General features: G+C 46.8%; 1 protein-coding gene across 4 annotated transcripts in view; it reads right to left on the reverse strand.

The window, feature by feature from the left end:
• Window positions 1-16,638, reverse strand: part of HDAC8 (histone deacetylase 8) — a 45,700-nt gene that overhangs the window by 17,405 nt on the left and 11,657 nt on the right. For 2 of the 4 annotated variants that reach the window (XR_013842804.1, XR_013842805.1), the window contains exons 6-10: window positions 15,901-15,978; window positions 15,067-15,175; window positions 13,856-14,028; window positions 11,993-12,091; window positions 8,285-8,390 (exon numbers count right to left, since the gene is read on the reverse strand). Coding sequence is in view for 2 of the 4 variants with exons in the window: in XM_079992942.1 (XP_079849068.1) it covers window positions 8,285-8,390; window positions 11,993-12,087; window positions 13,856-14,028; window positions 15,067-15,175; window positions 15,901-15,978 (561 nt within the window). In the remaining 2 variants the exon portion in view is untranslated. The remainder of the gene's footprint in view (window positions 1-8,284; window positions 8,391-11,992; window positions 12,092-13,855; window positions 14,029-15,066; window positions 15,176-15,900; window positions 15,979-16,638) is intronic. The other 2 variants (XM_079992942.1, XM_079992941.1) reach the window with 1 other exon arrangement.

Below are 16,638 nucleotides of genomic sequence, written 5' to 3' on the forward strand. Positions count from 1 at the left end.
AGAAGTGGCAGAAGGAAAAGATGGTAATGCTAGCCACAGCAGTGAAGCAAGATTACCGCCCCTTAAATGGAGGGAGAGGACGGGGAAAGAATCCACCACTGGGAAGGAATCAATGTGCAAATTGCAAGAAGGAGGGTCACTGGAAGTGGGAGTGTCCTGAACCCTTGAGGTTGGAAGAAGTACGCCCAGGTCCAGGCCCAGGCCCAGGCTCCGGCCCAAGAAACCAGGGACGGGGACGGGGAATGATCCGAGATGGAAGATATCAGGGACCTGGACAAGGACGGAGTAGAGACAATTTCATTGGACTGGCAGAAGAGGATTTTACCCAAGACTAGGAACGACCGGACTCCATAAAGTTAGGCTTCCAGGAGCCCACGGTCACGATTCAATTAGGGAGCCATTTAATAGACTTTATGATTGATACTGGGGCTGAATACTCAGTACTCCCAGAACTATTGCAGAAAAAGGCATCCAAAAGTGTAGTCATTAAAAGTGCCACTGGACAGTCAGCTAAGAGATCTTTCCTCCAACCTTTGGAATGCCAGATTGGGGGACATCGTTTAACCCATCAGTTTTTGTATATACCTGAGTGTCCAATACCTCTCTTAGGCAGAGATATGCTGTCCAAATTGCAGGCCCAAATCACCTTCACTCCTTGAGGTCCAGAAATGAAACTGCCATCAAAAGCAGCAGGAATAATTACCCTCTCAGTACCTAAGGAACAATCATGGCGCCTAATGTCAGCCTTGCAAGTCCAACCCACATTAGATACAGAATTAAACAAGCTCCTTCGAACTCTACAGGTGCCACCAGGAGTATGGGCCGAAAATAGCCCACCAGGAATGGCTAAGAATATAGCTCCAATTGTAGTAACCCTAAAACCTATGGCTACCCCTGTATCTGTAAAGCAATATCCCTTACCCCGGCGAGCAGCAGAGGGCATCCAGAAACATTTGGACCGCCTATTAAAATATGGTCTGCTTAAGCCCTGCCAATCAGAATGGAACACACCCCTTTTGCCTGTTCGAAAACCTGGGACAGATGAATACAGGCCAGTACAGGACTTGAGGCTCGTAAACCAGGCTATTGAGACCTTGCACCCAAATGTACCAAACCCATATACCTTGCTGAGTTTGATCCCACCAGAAGCAACATTTTTTACTGTATTGGACTTGAAAGATGCATTCTTCTGTTGCCGGCTGGCACCACAGAGCCAACCTATATTTGCCTTCCAGTGGGAAGACCCTTTGACAGGAACAAAAGGCCAGCTAACCTGGACAAGATTGCCCCAGGGATTCAAAAATTCCCCAACTTTATTTGGCACTGCCTTGGCGAAGGATCTAACAAGTTACCCCTCAATACCGGGAGAAAAGGTGGTTCTGCAATATGTGGATGATCTTATACTAGCGGCAAAGGATTTTGATACCTGTAAAGAAGGGACAGAGGAACTGCTCCACTTGCTCTGGGAAGCTGGCTACCGAGTTTCCCAGAAAAAGGCACAGTTATGTTTAGAAAAGGTCAAATATTTGGGCTTTGACATCTCACACCAACAACGAGCATTGAGACCAGAGAGGAAAGAAGCTATTTGCCTTATCAAAGAACCTACCACAAGAAAACAACTTAGAGGATTCCTGGGAACAGCAGGGTTTTGTAGACTATGGATACCTGATTTCAGCAGTCTGGCCAAGCCCTTACATGAAAGCACTCGAGGTGCAGAAAAGGACCCATTTGTATGGGGACCTGAGCAGAAACAAGCCTTTTTAGTTATCAAACAACGACTTATGGAGGCCCCAGCCCTTGGATTGCCTAATTCGGAAAAACCCTTTCAGCTGTATGTACATGAACAGAATGGGATTGCAGCGGCAGTCCTGACCCAGAGATTAGGAAGTTGGAACCGTCCAGTAGCTTATTTGTCTAAACAATTGGACTCAGTAGCAAAAGGATGGCCTCCATGCCTAAGGGCAGTAGCGGCCACTGCAAGCCTTGTCAAAGAAGCTGATAAATTTACCTTTGGCCAGACGATGTATGTGAATGTACCTCATGCTGTTCTGACACTCATGGAATATAAGGGTAGTTATTGGCTAACGAACCCAAGGATGGCTAGATACCAAGGCCTATTGTGTGAAAATCCCAGGATTCATCTACGAGTAGTGAATATGCTCAATCCAGCGACTTTGCTGCCCCTACCAGAGGTAGATGATGAAGAATCACATGATTGTCTCCAAATAATGGATGAAGTTTATTCCAGTAGACCCGATCTGAAAGATGAGCCATTGAAAAATCCAGATGTTGTATATTATACTGATGGTAGCAGTTACCTGCATGAAGGTGCCAGACGAGCAGGATATGCTGTGGTCACTAATGAGGAAGTTGTGGAAGCTGAAGCTTTGCCTGCTGGCACCTCAGCACAAAAAGCTGAACTTATAGGTTTAACTAGAGCTCTGCAATTGGCAGCTGGATGTAAGGCAAACATCTATACTGATTCTAAATATGCCTTCTTAACCCTGCATGCACATGGAGCTCTATGGAAAGAAAGAGGTCTAATCGGAGCCCACGGGAAGGCCTTGAAATATGGACCTGAAGTAGAAATCCTGTTGGAAGCAGTATGGGCTCCAGAACAGATTGCTGTAATGCACTGCAAAGGTCATGGACGAGGAAGGGATCCAATAACCAGAGGAAATCATGCTGCTGACAAAGCAGCCCGGGAGGCAGCCCAAAAGCCTGTGGGAGGATTTATAGCAGCCCTTATACCAGAGGTAGTTCCAGAAGAAGTTAAACCTCACTATACCCCAGAAGAGAGGAAGTGGGCTGAACAGGAAGGAGCGGTTGTGAAGGACGGTTGGATGATCCTGCCGGACAATAGGATTTATGTACCTCATCATCTAGCAGGCACAATTGTAAGAAATTATCATGAATCTACTCACCTTGGCGGTACTGCAACCAGAGAGAGTCTCAGTCGGAAGTTGTATATTATTAATCTATCACAATTAGCAACTTGCATTTCACAGAAATGTGTTCTTTGTGCTAAAAACAATCCCAGGCAGGGACCGGTACAACCTCCTGGAATTCAGCATGTGGGATACGTCCCCATGGAAAGCCTAATTGTGGACTTCACAGAGTTGGTCCCTTCTAAGGGATTCAAGTATCTCCTTGTGTTTGTAGATACTTTTACCGGATGGGTTGAAGCTTTTCCCACCCGAACTGAAAAGGCACGAGAGGTAACTAAGAGACTCCTCACTGAATTGATCCCGAGGTTTGGATTACCTAGATGCATTGGAAGTGATAATGGGCCAGCATTCATTGATCAAGTAGTACAAGAAGTATGTCGAGTCCTACAAGTGAAATGGAGACTGCATGCAGCATATAGGCCTCAGAGTTCAGGGAAAACTGAAAGAATGAATCGGACTCTGAAAACCCAATTGGCAAAATTAACCCAGGAAACGGGATTGGGATGGGTAGATGTGTTACCCATAACACTGTTTCGTGTTTGGTGTGCACCCACAAAAAGACTTAAATTGTCACCTTTTGAGCTCCTGTATGGGAGGCCACCCTCCTTTGTTCAGGATATTCCAGCTGACCTTAAACAAATAGGAGACCATGTGACACAGGAACAAGTGCAATCTCTCTCCCGTGTTTTTGTTTCTCTTAACAGGTGGGCCCTCGAGCGCACGCCGTGCAGCATTGCCGAGCCGATTCATCAGTTCCAGGCTGGCGATAGCGTATGGGTGAAAGAGTGGAAACGCGATCCACTTGCACCTAAGTGGCGTGGACCTTACACCGTCTTGCTCTCTACTCCAACAGCGGTGAAGGTAGCTGAGGTGACCCCCTGGATTCATCACTCTCGTTTGAAGAAGTCTGAAGGCAGTTGGACGTGCAAAGGTGACCCCTCTAATCCTTTAAAACTGACTCTCTCCAAAAACCACTGTATCTAGCCCTACCGGGAACGGGCTAGGTCACGGGCAACATTAGACGACCGGCCTGCTGCAGCCACAACCTGGAAGCTGGCTGACCTGCGCACGCCTGAAGCTTGAGGAGCGTCTGAACCAGTGACTGTGGACGGGAAGATTCTCTTATACAATTGATTGACTGCCCCCTTGTGGAACAATTATAAGGGATATTACTCATTGGGGATCCTCGGGATATATGTTTTGGTCTTGGTGGTTCCCCATTTCTGTCACTGGGGGAATTATATTGGGGCTAATATTTATTTGCTATCACAATAAGGTAATCTTTTGTGGAAGGAATGCATATGCTAGAGATCAACATGATTTTATTATTAATCCTGATCCCTTGGGAAGGGGAAGGGTCCTTGAATCTGACCAAATTTGCTAAATATGGATTCCGCCATGACCACAATATGTGGGTAGGCTTAGCTGAGATGGTAGCCAATGTTGCAAATAGGACTAATTGCCTTGTTTGCTCTCTTGGGCCAGATGATTCAGAGGGAGGTATGCCCTTATTACCGATACCATTAAATGCCATTGGTATGGTAAGCGAAATGCCACACCAAACAGAAGTACAGAATTTCCCCGGATGGAACTCAACTAAACCAATACGAGTGATACCTGTGCAAGGGGAATTCTGTGTGCATAAATCATCAGATGCAGCTGATCCTACCATGATAGGCTCTTCTCATTGCCACTATACTTGGGATTATATTAAGAATAGTCAAACCTGGGCAAACGGTACTACGTATCGAACTCGGAATACCTTGCCCTGTGCACCTCCTTTTATTCATGCATGGAAAATGGTATGGAACATAACTGTGACAGAAGAAGGCAATCTAACATACTGCACTGTGAACTCTCTACCCCTTTTGATATTTCGCCTTCTGCACTCCACGTACCAAAAACCTCAGACCCGATGGTTGTGGTGGATATGTGGAGAATGGGCATACAAGAAACTCCCTTCCAAATGGAGTGGGACTTGTTTCTTGGGATGGGTATTACCACCAATGTGGATTATGCCCACTAGTTCGGCCAAGCGTACACGAAGAAACGCTGACATTTCTCATATAGCAGGAGGAAGTACCCAAAGTTGGAGCGGTACTGATGATTGGCCACCAGAGCGCATTATAGCCTATTATGATCCTGCCTCCTGGAATCCTGGTGAGCTCATACAAGGGGCACGGGATCCTATTTATAATCTAAACAGAATAATTCGATTGCAAGCAGTAGTGGAACTTGTAACCAATGCAACGGCCCAGAGTTTGAGACTTATTGCACAACAGTTGGATGAAAGTAGAGCCGCCATTTTGCAGCTGAAAATGGGAATGGATTATGTACTTGCCAGGCAGGGAGGCCTATGTGGAGTCTTGAACTTGACAGGGAATGCCTGTTGCTTCAACATTTCTGATAATGGTGAGGCAATCCGTGTGTTGGCCACAAAGATGGAGAATATAGCACATGTCCCAGTACAAACATGGGAAGGATGGGATATGGGATGGCTCACCAATTGGTTACCTAATGTTGCGGGACTCAAAGGGATACTATTGTCTTGCTTGTTTTTCTTGACAGTAGTAATAATGGTTTTATGTATGGTGCCATGTATCATTTCATGTTTTAGAAGTACAATTAGCAAGATGATTTCAAATGAAACTCTACCTCATATCATGGCCCTATACAGAGCTTTACCTCAGGAATATGATGAAGGTCAAGCTATCAAGGACACTTGGGATGAAGGTCCTTGAGCTTGAAAGGGGGGAATGAGGCATCTAATCATAAGCTTGCATTTTTATTAAAGCTTATATGTTTAATCAGGGCCTGTATCTTAAAAGACCAGTCTTAGAAGACCAGTTGCCTAAAAACCTTGGCAAGATATTTTTACTCCTAGACAAGGGGCCCCCCTGATTTATAGCAGAAAACAATTCTCAAAGTCGTAAAAAGGGAATTACAGGCTGACAGCCAAGGTTACACTGACCCTACAAATTAAGAGTGGATAAATAGTAAAATGAGCCATATCTTCTTCCTAAGGTTAAAAAAGGTCAAGAGCAGTGAAAAAGCATCTAGCTGGCAGAAAAAGAACATTTTGGGAAATCTTTTCTAAAGCTGTTTGTTTCTTAAACTAAGATCCTTTTAAGATTTCTTTTCCTTTTAAAAGGTTATTTATGTATTAAATATATTAGCTTAAATATAATTATGCAAAGGATTTAAGAAATGCTAGATTCTTATTTCATATAGTTGTAAGAGTTGTAACTATCCTGAAATTAAGTCAGGCACCAGCCAAGCCCCTTGCCAGACAGAAGACGCCAATCGAGCGCTCCTGATATATGGTTGTCAGGCCTTTTGTTTAGAAACCTTCAAATGAAGGAGATCTCAATGTTGATGTGAACTCAATCTTTGACATATGCATAAGATAAAAATTCAAGATTAATTATCTGTTTTGGAAGGCAATAGGGCAAGGAGGGCAAGAGGTGAGCTGGTAATTAAGATTCCTTGTTGAGACACATGTAAGATATATTACTACTTATTTGTCATTTATAGATAGAAGAATATATAGCTTTTTGATTTCCATAAAAGGGCAAGAAGGAAATGGGTGTATCTTTTGTGATTGGCTCTAGCAAACAGCCAATAGGAATTTCAACCAGGCTGATTGGACAGAGGCAGCCACAGGAGGAGCAAGGGGGCTGGATTAAGGAAATATAAGTGCTGGCCAGAATGGCAAGAGGCCAGGCCAGAGCTTGGTAACCATATACCACTGTGCCTCATATTTATTTGTCTGACAAATAAATTACTATTTTAATTTCTCTATTGCTGCGTTGAATATTTCATTCCAGCTAAGCGTTAACCACAAGCAGGGTGCTACAGTCCGGGTAGGCTCATATGGAAAGCGGCGGTCCTTGAGGTATTGCGGACTTGAGCCGTTTAAGGCTTTATAGGTCAAAACCAGAACTTTGAATTGGGCCCGGAAACTAATCGGTAGCCAGTGCAGTCAGACCAGGATCAGTGTAAGATTCTCAAACCGTCTTGCTCTGGTGAACAGCCTGGCTCTGAATTCTGCACCAGCTGAAGTTTCTGAAACATCTTCAAAGGCAGCCCTACATATAACGCATTGAAGTAATCTAACCTTGAGGTTACCAGAGCACAGACAACAGTAATTTGGCTATCCCAGATAAGGCAGGGATAGCCAAATTGGGCCCAGAAGCCAGTCGGTAGCCAGGATCAGTGTAACCGTCGGGTAAGCAACTTGGCTGCTGATTTCTGCACTAGCTGGAGTTTCCGAACCGTCTTCAGAGGAACCGGCATATTGCAGTAATCTAACCTTGAAGTCACCAGAGCATAGACAACAGTAGTTAGGCTGTCCCTGTCCAGATATGGGCGTAGCTGGGCCACCAGCCGAAGCTGATGGCACTCCAAGCCACTGAGGCCACCTGAGCAACATTCGCAAAGCCCTCCCTTTTACCTGGAGAAGAAAGGCGGGAGGTTTTTTAAAGGAGGGGCTGGAGCAATAATTTAGCTGAGATTCCTGCACTGCAGGGGGTTGGAGTAGATGGCCCCTGGGACCTTTCCACCTCTACAATCCCATCTGGAGACACTGGTGTCAGGAGTGCGTGCAGGAGCCAGGCCCTGAGACCAGTAGGGCTTTGCGGGACTGGGGCCTTCCTAAGTTTGTTCTGGAGAGGCAAGGTGTGGCCGCACAGGTGGGGCCAATTGGTAACTCACAGCACCTGGTGGCAAGAGCCGGGAAGGGATAGAAGGTCAGAATTTCCCTTCGGCTCTTTGCCACAGCAACACGCTTCCTGCCTTGTTGTGTTTGGTTCCTTGACTCCTTGACGCTCAGACCCCTGCCTTCGTGACCCCCTGCTTCTTGACCCTCGGACCCCTGCCTTCGTGACTCCATGCTCCCTGCCTTTGTGACTCCTTGCTTCTTGACCCTCGGACCCCTGCCTTCGTGACTCCTTGCTCCCTGCCTTCGTGACTCCTTGCTTCTTGACCCTCGGACCCCTGCCTTTGTGACTCCTTGCTCCCTGCCTTCATGACTCCTTGCTTCTTGACCCTCGGACCCTTGACTTTGAGACTCCTTGCTTCCTGACCCTTGGACCCTTGGCTTCCTGACTCCTGGCTTCTAGCTTCCCCTTCCTGCTCCCTCCCCACCATCTTGCCCCCGGTCCTGACATCCCCAGCCAGGACTTTGATCGCCCATGAACCGGACCGTGACAACTGGGATTTGATCCCTTCTGCACACAATTCAGTTGCTCTGCCAGTAGACGGCGCCCCTTCGCTGGGAGCCAGGCTCATTGGCAACCTGCAACCTCCTTCTCCCAGGTGAAGAGGGCAGGACTCACCTTTAATGCATCCCAGGATTTCTTGGATTCTCTGCGGCTCGTTGCGGTCCAGCCTGCAGCTTGGTGTAACTTCCAAGACGTAATCAGGGCCGTATTCTGTGAAGTACTGCCAGAGGAGGAAGGAAAGGGTGAAAGAAGGAAACAGGAGCCGCTCCTGGCAGATCTAAGAGAGGCAAGACACACCCAGGGAGGTAACCATGTTGCATGCGAGCCTCTGACTTCACAAGCAAAGGGCTGTTTCCTCTCCCTGGGAAAGGAAACCTACCCTCTTGCCCTAATCACCCACCGACCTTACATATGGCAAACTCTTATATGCTAATAATATTATTATTATCCTGGTATGCCCTGCGGAGGACCTTAAGGTCCACAAATGACAACACTTTGGAGGTCCCAAGTCGCAAGGTGGTTAGATTGGTTTCAACTAGGGCCAGGGCCTTTTCAGTACTGGCCCCAACTTGGTAGAATGCTCTGTCACAAGAGACTAGGGCCCTGCGGGACTTGACATCTTTCCGCTGGGCCTGCAAGACAGAGCTGTTCCACCTGGCCTTTGGTTTGGACTCAGTCTGACCCTTATGTTTCCCTCCCCTTATGGTTTTGATCTATGGGCTACTTTTAAAATGAGGCTGCATTTTAAATTACATTTTAACCCGTATTTTAAATTGCCCCCCCCCCAAAAAAAATATATTATGTTTTTACTGTAATTTTACTGGTGTTAACCGCCCTGACCCAGCTCTGGCTGGGGAGGGGAGCGTATAAATAAAATGTATTATTATTATTATTATTTATTTTATACCCCGCCCATCTGGCTGGGTTTCCCCAGCCACTCTGGGCGGCTTCCAATGGAATATTAAAAACATTACAGCATCAAACATTAAAAACTTCCCTAAACAGGGCCGCCTTCAGTTGTCATTTAAAAGTAAAATAGTTGCTTATTGCCTTGACATCTGCTGGGAGGGTGTTCCACAGGGCAGGCACCACCCTGCCTGGTTCCCTGTAACTTGGCTTCTCGCAATGAGGGAACCGCCAGAAGGCCCTCGGTGCTGGACCTCAGTGTCCAGGGAGAACGATGGGGGTGGAGACGCTCCTTAAGGTGTACTGGACCGAGGCCGTTTAGGGCTTTCAAGGTCAACACCAACTCTTTGAATTGTGCTCGGAAACGTACAGGGAGCCAATGAAGATCTTTCAGGACTTTCAGGTGTTATTTGGTCTCAGTGGCCGCTCCCAGCACCAGTCTAGCTGCTGCATTCTGGATTAATTGCAGTTTCCGAGTCACCTTCAAAGGGAGCCCCACGTAGAGCGCATGGCAGTAGTCTAAGCGGGAGATAACCAGAGCATGCACCACTCTGGAGAGACAGTCCACAGGCAGGCAGGGTCTCATCCTGGGTACCAGATGGAGCTGTCAGACAGCTGCCCTGGACACAGAATTGACCTGCACCTCCATGGACAGCTGTGAGTCCAAAATGACTGATCTTCTGACGCTGATCTTCTGTTCCAGGGGGAGGAGGATGGGAATGAGGGGAACTTGTTGTTTGGTTTATACGTTGACAAAAACCAATTTATTAGAATCATAGAATGATAGAGTTGGAAGAGACCACAAGGGCCATCGAGTCCAACCCCCTGCCAAGCAGGAAACACCATCAGAGCACTCCTGACATATGGTTGTCAAGCCTCTGCTTAAAGACCTCCAAAGAAGGAGACTCCACCACACTCCTTGGCAGCAAATTCCACTGTCAAACAGCTCTTACTGTCAGGAAGTTCTTCCTAATGTTTAGGTGGAATCTTCTTTCTTGTAGTTTGGAACCATTGCTCCGTGTCCGCTTCTCTGGAGCAGCAGAAAACAACCTTTCTCCCTCCTCTATGTGACATCCTTTTATATATTTGAACATGGCTATCATATCACCCCTTAACCTCCTCTTCTCCAGGCTAAACATGCCCAGCTCCCTTAGCCGTTCCTCATAAGGCATCGTTTCCAGGCCTTTGACCATTTTGGTTGCCCTCCTCTGGACACGTTCCAGTTTGTCAGTGTCCTTCTTGAACTGTGGTGCCCAGAACTGGACACAGTAGTCCAGGTGAGGTCTGACCAGAGCAGAATACAGTGGCACTATTACTTCCCTTGATCTAGATTAAAAGGGGACTGGAAGCCCTGGCTTTTGTATTTTTGTTTCTGAGTAGGTAATGCTAATCCTGCAAGACAATTTTGTGCAAGCAAGCAAGGGAACCTCCTCTCAACACAACCCATTTGGGCTGTCTTCTGAAACCCTTTGGAGAGGATGGCAATGTAACAAGGCAGCGTGACTTAGAGGTCTCATACGCTTTGGTTCTCAAACTCCGAAAACCCAGAAGTAAGTGTTCCGGTTTGCGAACGTTTCTCAGAAGCCGAACATCTGTTTCGGGTGTCGGCTATTGTTTCCGGGGCACCTGCACCAATCAGAAGCTGCGCCTTGGTTTTTGAACATTTCGGAAGTCGAATGGACTTCCGGAACGGATTAAGTTTGGTGCTTCTGTTTTTGCCATTTATTTGTGTTTTTGAGGCGTTTCAGTTCTTCTTTTTTTTTGTGACTGCGTGGAACCTAGTTCAGCTACTGACTGATTGATTGTGTGACTGTGGAAATGGATAAAAGCCCCCCATCCAAACACTGACTATCATCAGTGCAGGGAAGAAAATAATTAAATTTTCATTTTTATCATCTACAATACTGTCTTATTTATTTTATAGTACAGTACATTGATTATTATGGGACCCGGGTGGCGCTGTGGGTAAAACCTCAGTGCCTAGGGCTTGCCGATCGCATGGTCAGCGGTTCAAATCCCCACGGCGGGGTGAGCTTCCGTCCTTCGGTCCCAGCTCCTGCCCACCCAGCAGTTCGAAAGCACCCTTACGTGCAAGTAGATAAATAGTGGGAAGGTAAACGGCATTTCCGTGTGCTGCGCTGGTGCTGGCTCGCCAGAGCAGCTTCGTCGCACTGGCCACGTGACCCGGAAGTGTCTCCGGACAGCGCTGGCCCCCGGCCTCTTAAGTGAGATGGGTGCACAACCCTAGAGTCGGACACGACTGGCCCGTACGGGCAGGGGTACCTTTACCTTACATTGATTATTGCTTTCATTTTATGGATGAACGTTCTCATTAATAAAATTCATGTTAAACTGCTGTTTTAGGGGTTGTTTTTAAAAGTCTGGAACAGATTAATTAATTTTGCATTACTTTCTATGGGAAAGCGCACCTCGGTTTTGGAACGCTTTGGTTTTGGAACGGACTTCCAGAACAGATTGAGTTTGAGAATCAAGGTACCACTGTATTGTTACTGAGGTCCACTTCCTAGAGCCTTCTGGCAGTTCCCCTAATGTGAGAAGCGAAGTCACAGCGAAACAGGGAGAGGGCCTTCTCGGTAGTGGCACCTGCGTTCTGGAATGCCCTCCCATCAGATGCCAAGGAAATAAGCAGCTGTGTTACATTTAGAAGCCATCTGAAAGCTGCCCTGTATTGGGAAGTTTTCAATGTCTGACACTTCACTATTTTTATATATGTTCTGTTGGAAGCCACCCAGAGTAGCAGGGGCAACTCAGCCAGATAGGCGGGATATAAATAAGATTATAATATTATTATTGTTACTGGAATGACTCTTGGCAAAAGGCTGGGAGGGGTTTCTGCCCAAGAGGAACGGGTCGGTTCTTCTGCGCAGCGAAGGGACCGGCTAGCTAAGGCCTCACCTTGTGATCCGGGATTTCGGAGGGCAGCGTTTTCCCTAAGATGACCGCCGTCAAATACGCCCAGCAGCGAGCCGTGTTGGCGAGATGGTAGCCTCCTGCCTCCAGGAGCGAAGGAGCAGGAAGTCCGGAAAGGGAAGAAAGAGGAGTTAAAGAATGAGTTAAAGAAATTGTATAAAAGCACATTTGTTAAAAAAACCAGAAGCATTTCTATTAGGTATAGTAGCAGGTGAAGAAATTTCAAAGTGAGACCAAAAACTGTTCCTGTATGCAACAATGGCAGCAAAGACTCTTTTAGCCCCAGACCAGAAGCAACAGGAATTATAGACGATAAAAGACAGGCAGGTGTAGATGACTGAATATGCAGAACTGGCGAAACTGACGGGAGAAATCTGAAACCAATGCAATCAAGCTTTCCAAAAAGACGGGGGTAAATTTGTACAATATTTGTTTTTGTTTTTTTATAAATCATTTTTATTAGTTTTCCAATAAGAACATCCAATTAACAAATCCATCAAATCATAATCCAATTAAAAAGAATAAAATAAAATACAAAACAGCCAAATTATTAATTAAAAAAAAATGTACAATATTTGAAGGACAATTGCAAACAATTAACAACATCAGCAGGGTTGAGCTAAGAAGACTCGTAATGTTAAGGATTCTTACCTTTTTATATTTAATGAAAAACGTGATAATTGGAAGGAATGAAAAGTAAACAGAAAGAGGTACAAATGCTATGACATAGAAAGGAATTATGAAAACCACGAGGCGGGAAAGAGGGAAGTTGACCAGGTCGTATGAGCAAAAACCAATGTGATTAACAAGGGTGTATTCAACTATCATGAAACGGAAACCTGATAAAAATATTATTAAAGAAAGAAAGAGGAGGAATGAGGGGTGTGGAGGAAAGGAGCCCATTGCGAGCGGCTCTGCCTATCCTCTGCATTTGCAGGTGAGGCGACAGGTGAGCTGGACTGCTGTCTTGCCTCAATAATGGACCGGATGACAGCCAAGAAACTGAAGCTCCATGCAGGTAAGACAGATGCTAAACTGGATGGGTGGGAAATCACCTGCCCTTGATGTGGTTACACGCCCTCTGAAGGAGCAGGTACATAGCTTGGGGGCACTCCTGGGTCCTTTGCTGTCGCTTGAGGCCAGGGTGGATAAAAATCAATGATATTTTTTAAAAAAATAATAATTTAAAATCGGATTTTTAAAAATTCAAATAGGATTTTTTTAAAAAATTAATTGGATTTTTAAAATAAAATGCTTTTGGAGGAAAAACCTTTCTAAAGATAGTTTTCTACTGAAGTTGCATTATACAAAAGTTAGTAATTTGAACAAGTTAATTTTATTAGAAAGTGGATATTGGAAAACTGCTAAAATGAGATTTAATGAAAATCAGTTAGGAAGGATTTGACACTGGAATTTAATTTGGATATTTGACTGGAAGATGTATGTTTGTTTTTTGTTTGTTTTGTTTTTTGTGTTGTGCTGTATTTGTAATAAATTTGGAAAATTAATTTAAAAATTGGAAAAAAAAGAAGATGCATTATACAGTGGATGCTCGGGTTGTGGACGTGATCTGTGTGGGATGCACGTTCGCAAGCTGCAGCGGCGCGTCTGCACACACGCGGGTTGAGATTTGGCGCGTCCGCACATGTGCAAAGCGCGATTCTCAAAACCCGGAAGTAACCTGTTCCGGTACTTCCGGGTTTCGGCAGGTCCATAACCCGAACAAACGCAACCTGGAAACGTCTGTAACCAGAGGTATGACTGCAGTCCAAAGGCTACATCCATCAGGAAATAAGGATTTGTTTTAGGTTTTTCATGTGTGCTAAAACTGCAGCCTCCTCCACTCACCTCCTCCCAGGACGAGGGTTGGGCGCTGCCACTGTAACACGTACTTCAGGCACCGGCCGACCCCTTCAGGGGTCAAGTTGAAGGAGCACATGGGGTCACCAGCGATGGTGTCCGCCCCCAACTGCAGGACGACGGCCTCAGGGCTGAACGCTGCATAGACCTCCTTCAGGACACTGCAGGGAGAGGAACGAAGACCCCCGTTACCCGGAGGGCAGGCAGGTAGGGAGCCACTGGCAGCAGAGGTTGTTGATAATAATAATAATAATTTATTATTTTTACCCTGCCGATCTGGCTGGGCTTCACCAGCCACTCTGGGAGGCTTCCAACAAAACACTAAAATACAATAGCCTATTAAACATTAAAAGCTTCTCTAACCAGGGCTGCCTTCAGATGTCTTCTAAAAGTCTGGTAGTTATTTTTCTCTTTGACATCTGGTGGGAGGGCGTTCCACAGGGCGGGTGCCACCACCGAGAAGGCCCTCTGCCTGGTTCCCTGTAACCTCGCTTCCTGCAGGGAGGGAAAAGCCAGAAGGCCCTTAGCGCTGGACCTCAGCATCCGGGCAGAACGATGGGGGTGGAGATGCTCCTCTACTGGACCAAGGCCGTTTAGGGCATTCAAGGTCAACACCAACACTTTTAATTGTGCTTGGAAACGTCCTGGGAGCCAGTGTGGTTTTTCAAGACCGGTGTTATATGGTCTTGGTGGCCACTCCCAGTCACCATTCTGAAGCTGACCGGACATGGGTTAGAGCTCAATGTCGAGCCTACCAAGTGGCGGTAGCGACGGTGAAGAAGACTTCCCACCGGATGTGAAGGAAATTAGCAATTATCCTATCTTTAAAAGACATCTGAAGACAGCCCTGTTTAGGGAAGTTTTAAATGTTTAATGCTGTATTGTTTTTAACACTTGATTAGGATCCGCCCAGAGTGACTGGAGAAACTCAGCCAGATGAGCGGGGTATTAATAATAATAATAATAATAATAATAATAATAATAATAATTTATGCTAAAGACGGCCCTGCTTCCTCGTGGAGCCCGGACATGTCTCAAAAGCCGCAGGGCCAATTCCAGCAGCTTGGCTAGAACAATCTGATTGGGAGACAGAGCGAGCCCCGAGTGCGAGTTATGCCAGGTGGGGCAGAAAGGAGGAACTGCAGGAGAACCACCGAAAACATTTGCTCCCAAAGGGCCACCGGGTGGTGGGTTCTTACGTCTCGCAGATCTGGAAGTATCTGTCGTCCTGGATGCCGTCTTGAATGGGGACATTGACGCTGTAGTAACGCCCCTTCCCCAGGCCCACGTCCGTCACATCGCCTGTTCCTGAGCAAGAGGCAGAAGAGAGATTTTTACTGACTTGGGACCAGGAAGCAGCACCATGAAGGACGCTTTGTGCCTCAGGGGCTGCTTGTGGGATGCCCATCGAGGGGCCTCCGGTTGACCATTATGATAGCAAGATGCTGGCCATCTGGCCTGGTCCAGCCGCCTCTTCTCAGGTTCTTATGCCTCTGAGGATTCAGAGAATGATATGAACAGAGAAAAGGGGAAATAAACACTGGGTACTGTTTGTGTATTTACATACACAAAATATAAATAAACAAGGTGTATAAAAAACTAATAAGGTAAAAAGGTAAAGGGGGACGTGGGTGGCGCTGTGGGTTAAACCACAGAGCCTAGGACTTGCTGATCAGAAGGTTGGCGGTTCGAATCCCCGTGACGACAGGGTGAGCTCCCGTTGCTCGGTCCCTGCTCCTGCCCACCTAGCAGTTCGAAAGCACGTCAAAGTGCAAGTAGATAAATAGGTACCGCTATGGCGGGAAGGTAATCGGTGTTTCCGTGCGCTGCTCTGGTTTGCCAGAAGCGGCTTAGTCCTGCCGGTCACATGACCCGGAAGCTGTACGCCGGCTCCCTCGGCCAGTAAAGCGAGATGAGCGCCACAACCCCAGAGTCGGCCACGACTGGACCTAACGGTCAGGGGTCCCTTTACCTTTACCTTTAAGGGAAGCAACACTCAAGCACATCAAAAGAAATAAATCATAATCACTTGCCTGGGAAAAACCCTGGAGAGAACTTATGCAGAGACACCGTCATCACTTTGGAGGTGAAGATGAAGGCATCTTCTACACCTGGGTGGAAAGAGAGAGAAGTGAAATAATTGCAACAGGCTCCTTGCCCATCAGCCGCAGAGTCTGGAGCTGGAGGCCAGAGACCCTATAACAGAAGGGGGGCTTATCAGGGAAGGAAGTAGAAAGACAACACAATATCATAGCATTTTTTGACAGAGTTGCAAGCTTGATGGATCAGGGGAATGCTGTGGGGACATAGTGTATCTTCATTTCAGTAAGGCTCTGGACAAAATGCCCCATGATATTACAGTGGTGCCCCGCAAGACGAATGCCTCGGAAGACGAAAAACTCGCTAGACGAAGGAGTTTTTCGTTTTCTTAGCCGCTTCGCAAGACGCATCTCCCTATGGGCTTGCTTTGCAAAACGAAGCTTGCCCCGCAAGCTCCGGGGATAGCGGAGAAGCGCAGCGCGTCTTCCCCTCTGTCCCCGGACCTCTTTTGAAGCAAGGGGCGGCGGGGAGAAGATCGCTTCTCCCCATTGCCAGCCCCGCAGTCTCCGGGGACAGAGGGGAAGGCGCGCGCCTTCTCCTCTGTCCCCGGACCTGTTTAAAGCAAGGGGCGGCGGGGAGAAGATCGCTTCTCCCCATTGCCTGCCCTGCAATCTCCGGACGGTCTCCATAGGAACGCATTGATTGATTTTCAATGCATTCCTATCGGAAAC

Source organism: Podarcis cretensis (assembly GCF_951804945.1).
Source record: "Podarcis cretensis genome assembly, chromosome: 10".
NCBI classification, from domain to species: domain Eukaryota; kingdom Metazoa; phylum Chordata; class Lepidosauria; order Squamata; family Lacertidae; genus Podarcis; species Podarcis cretensis.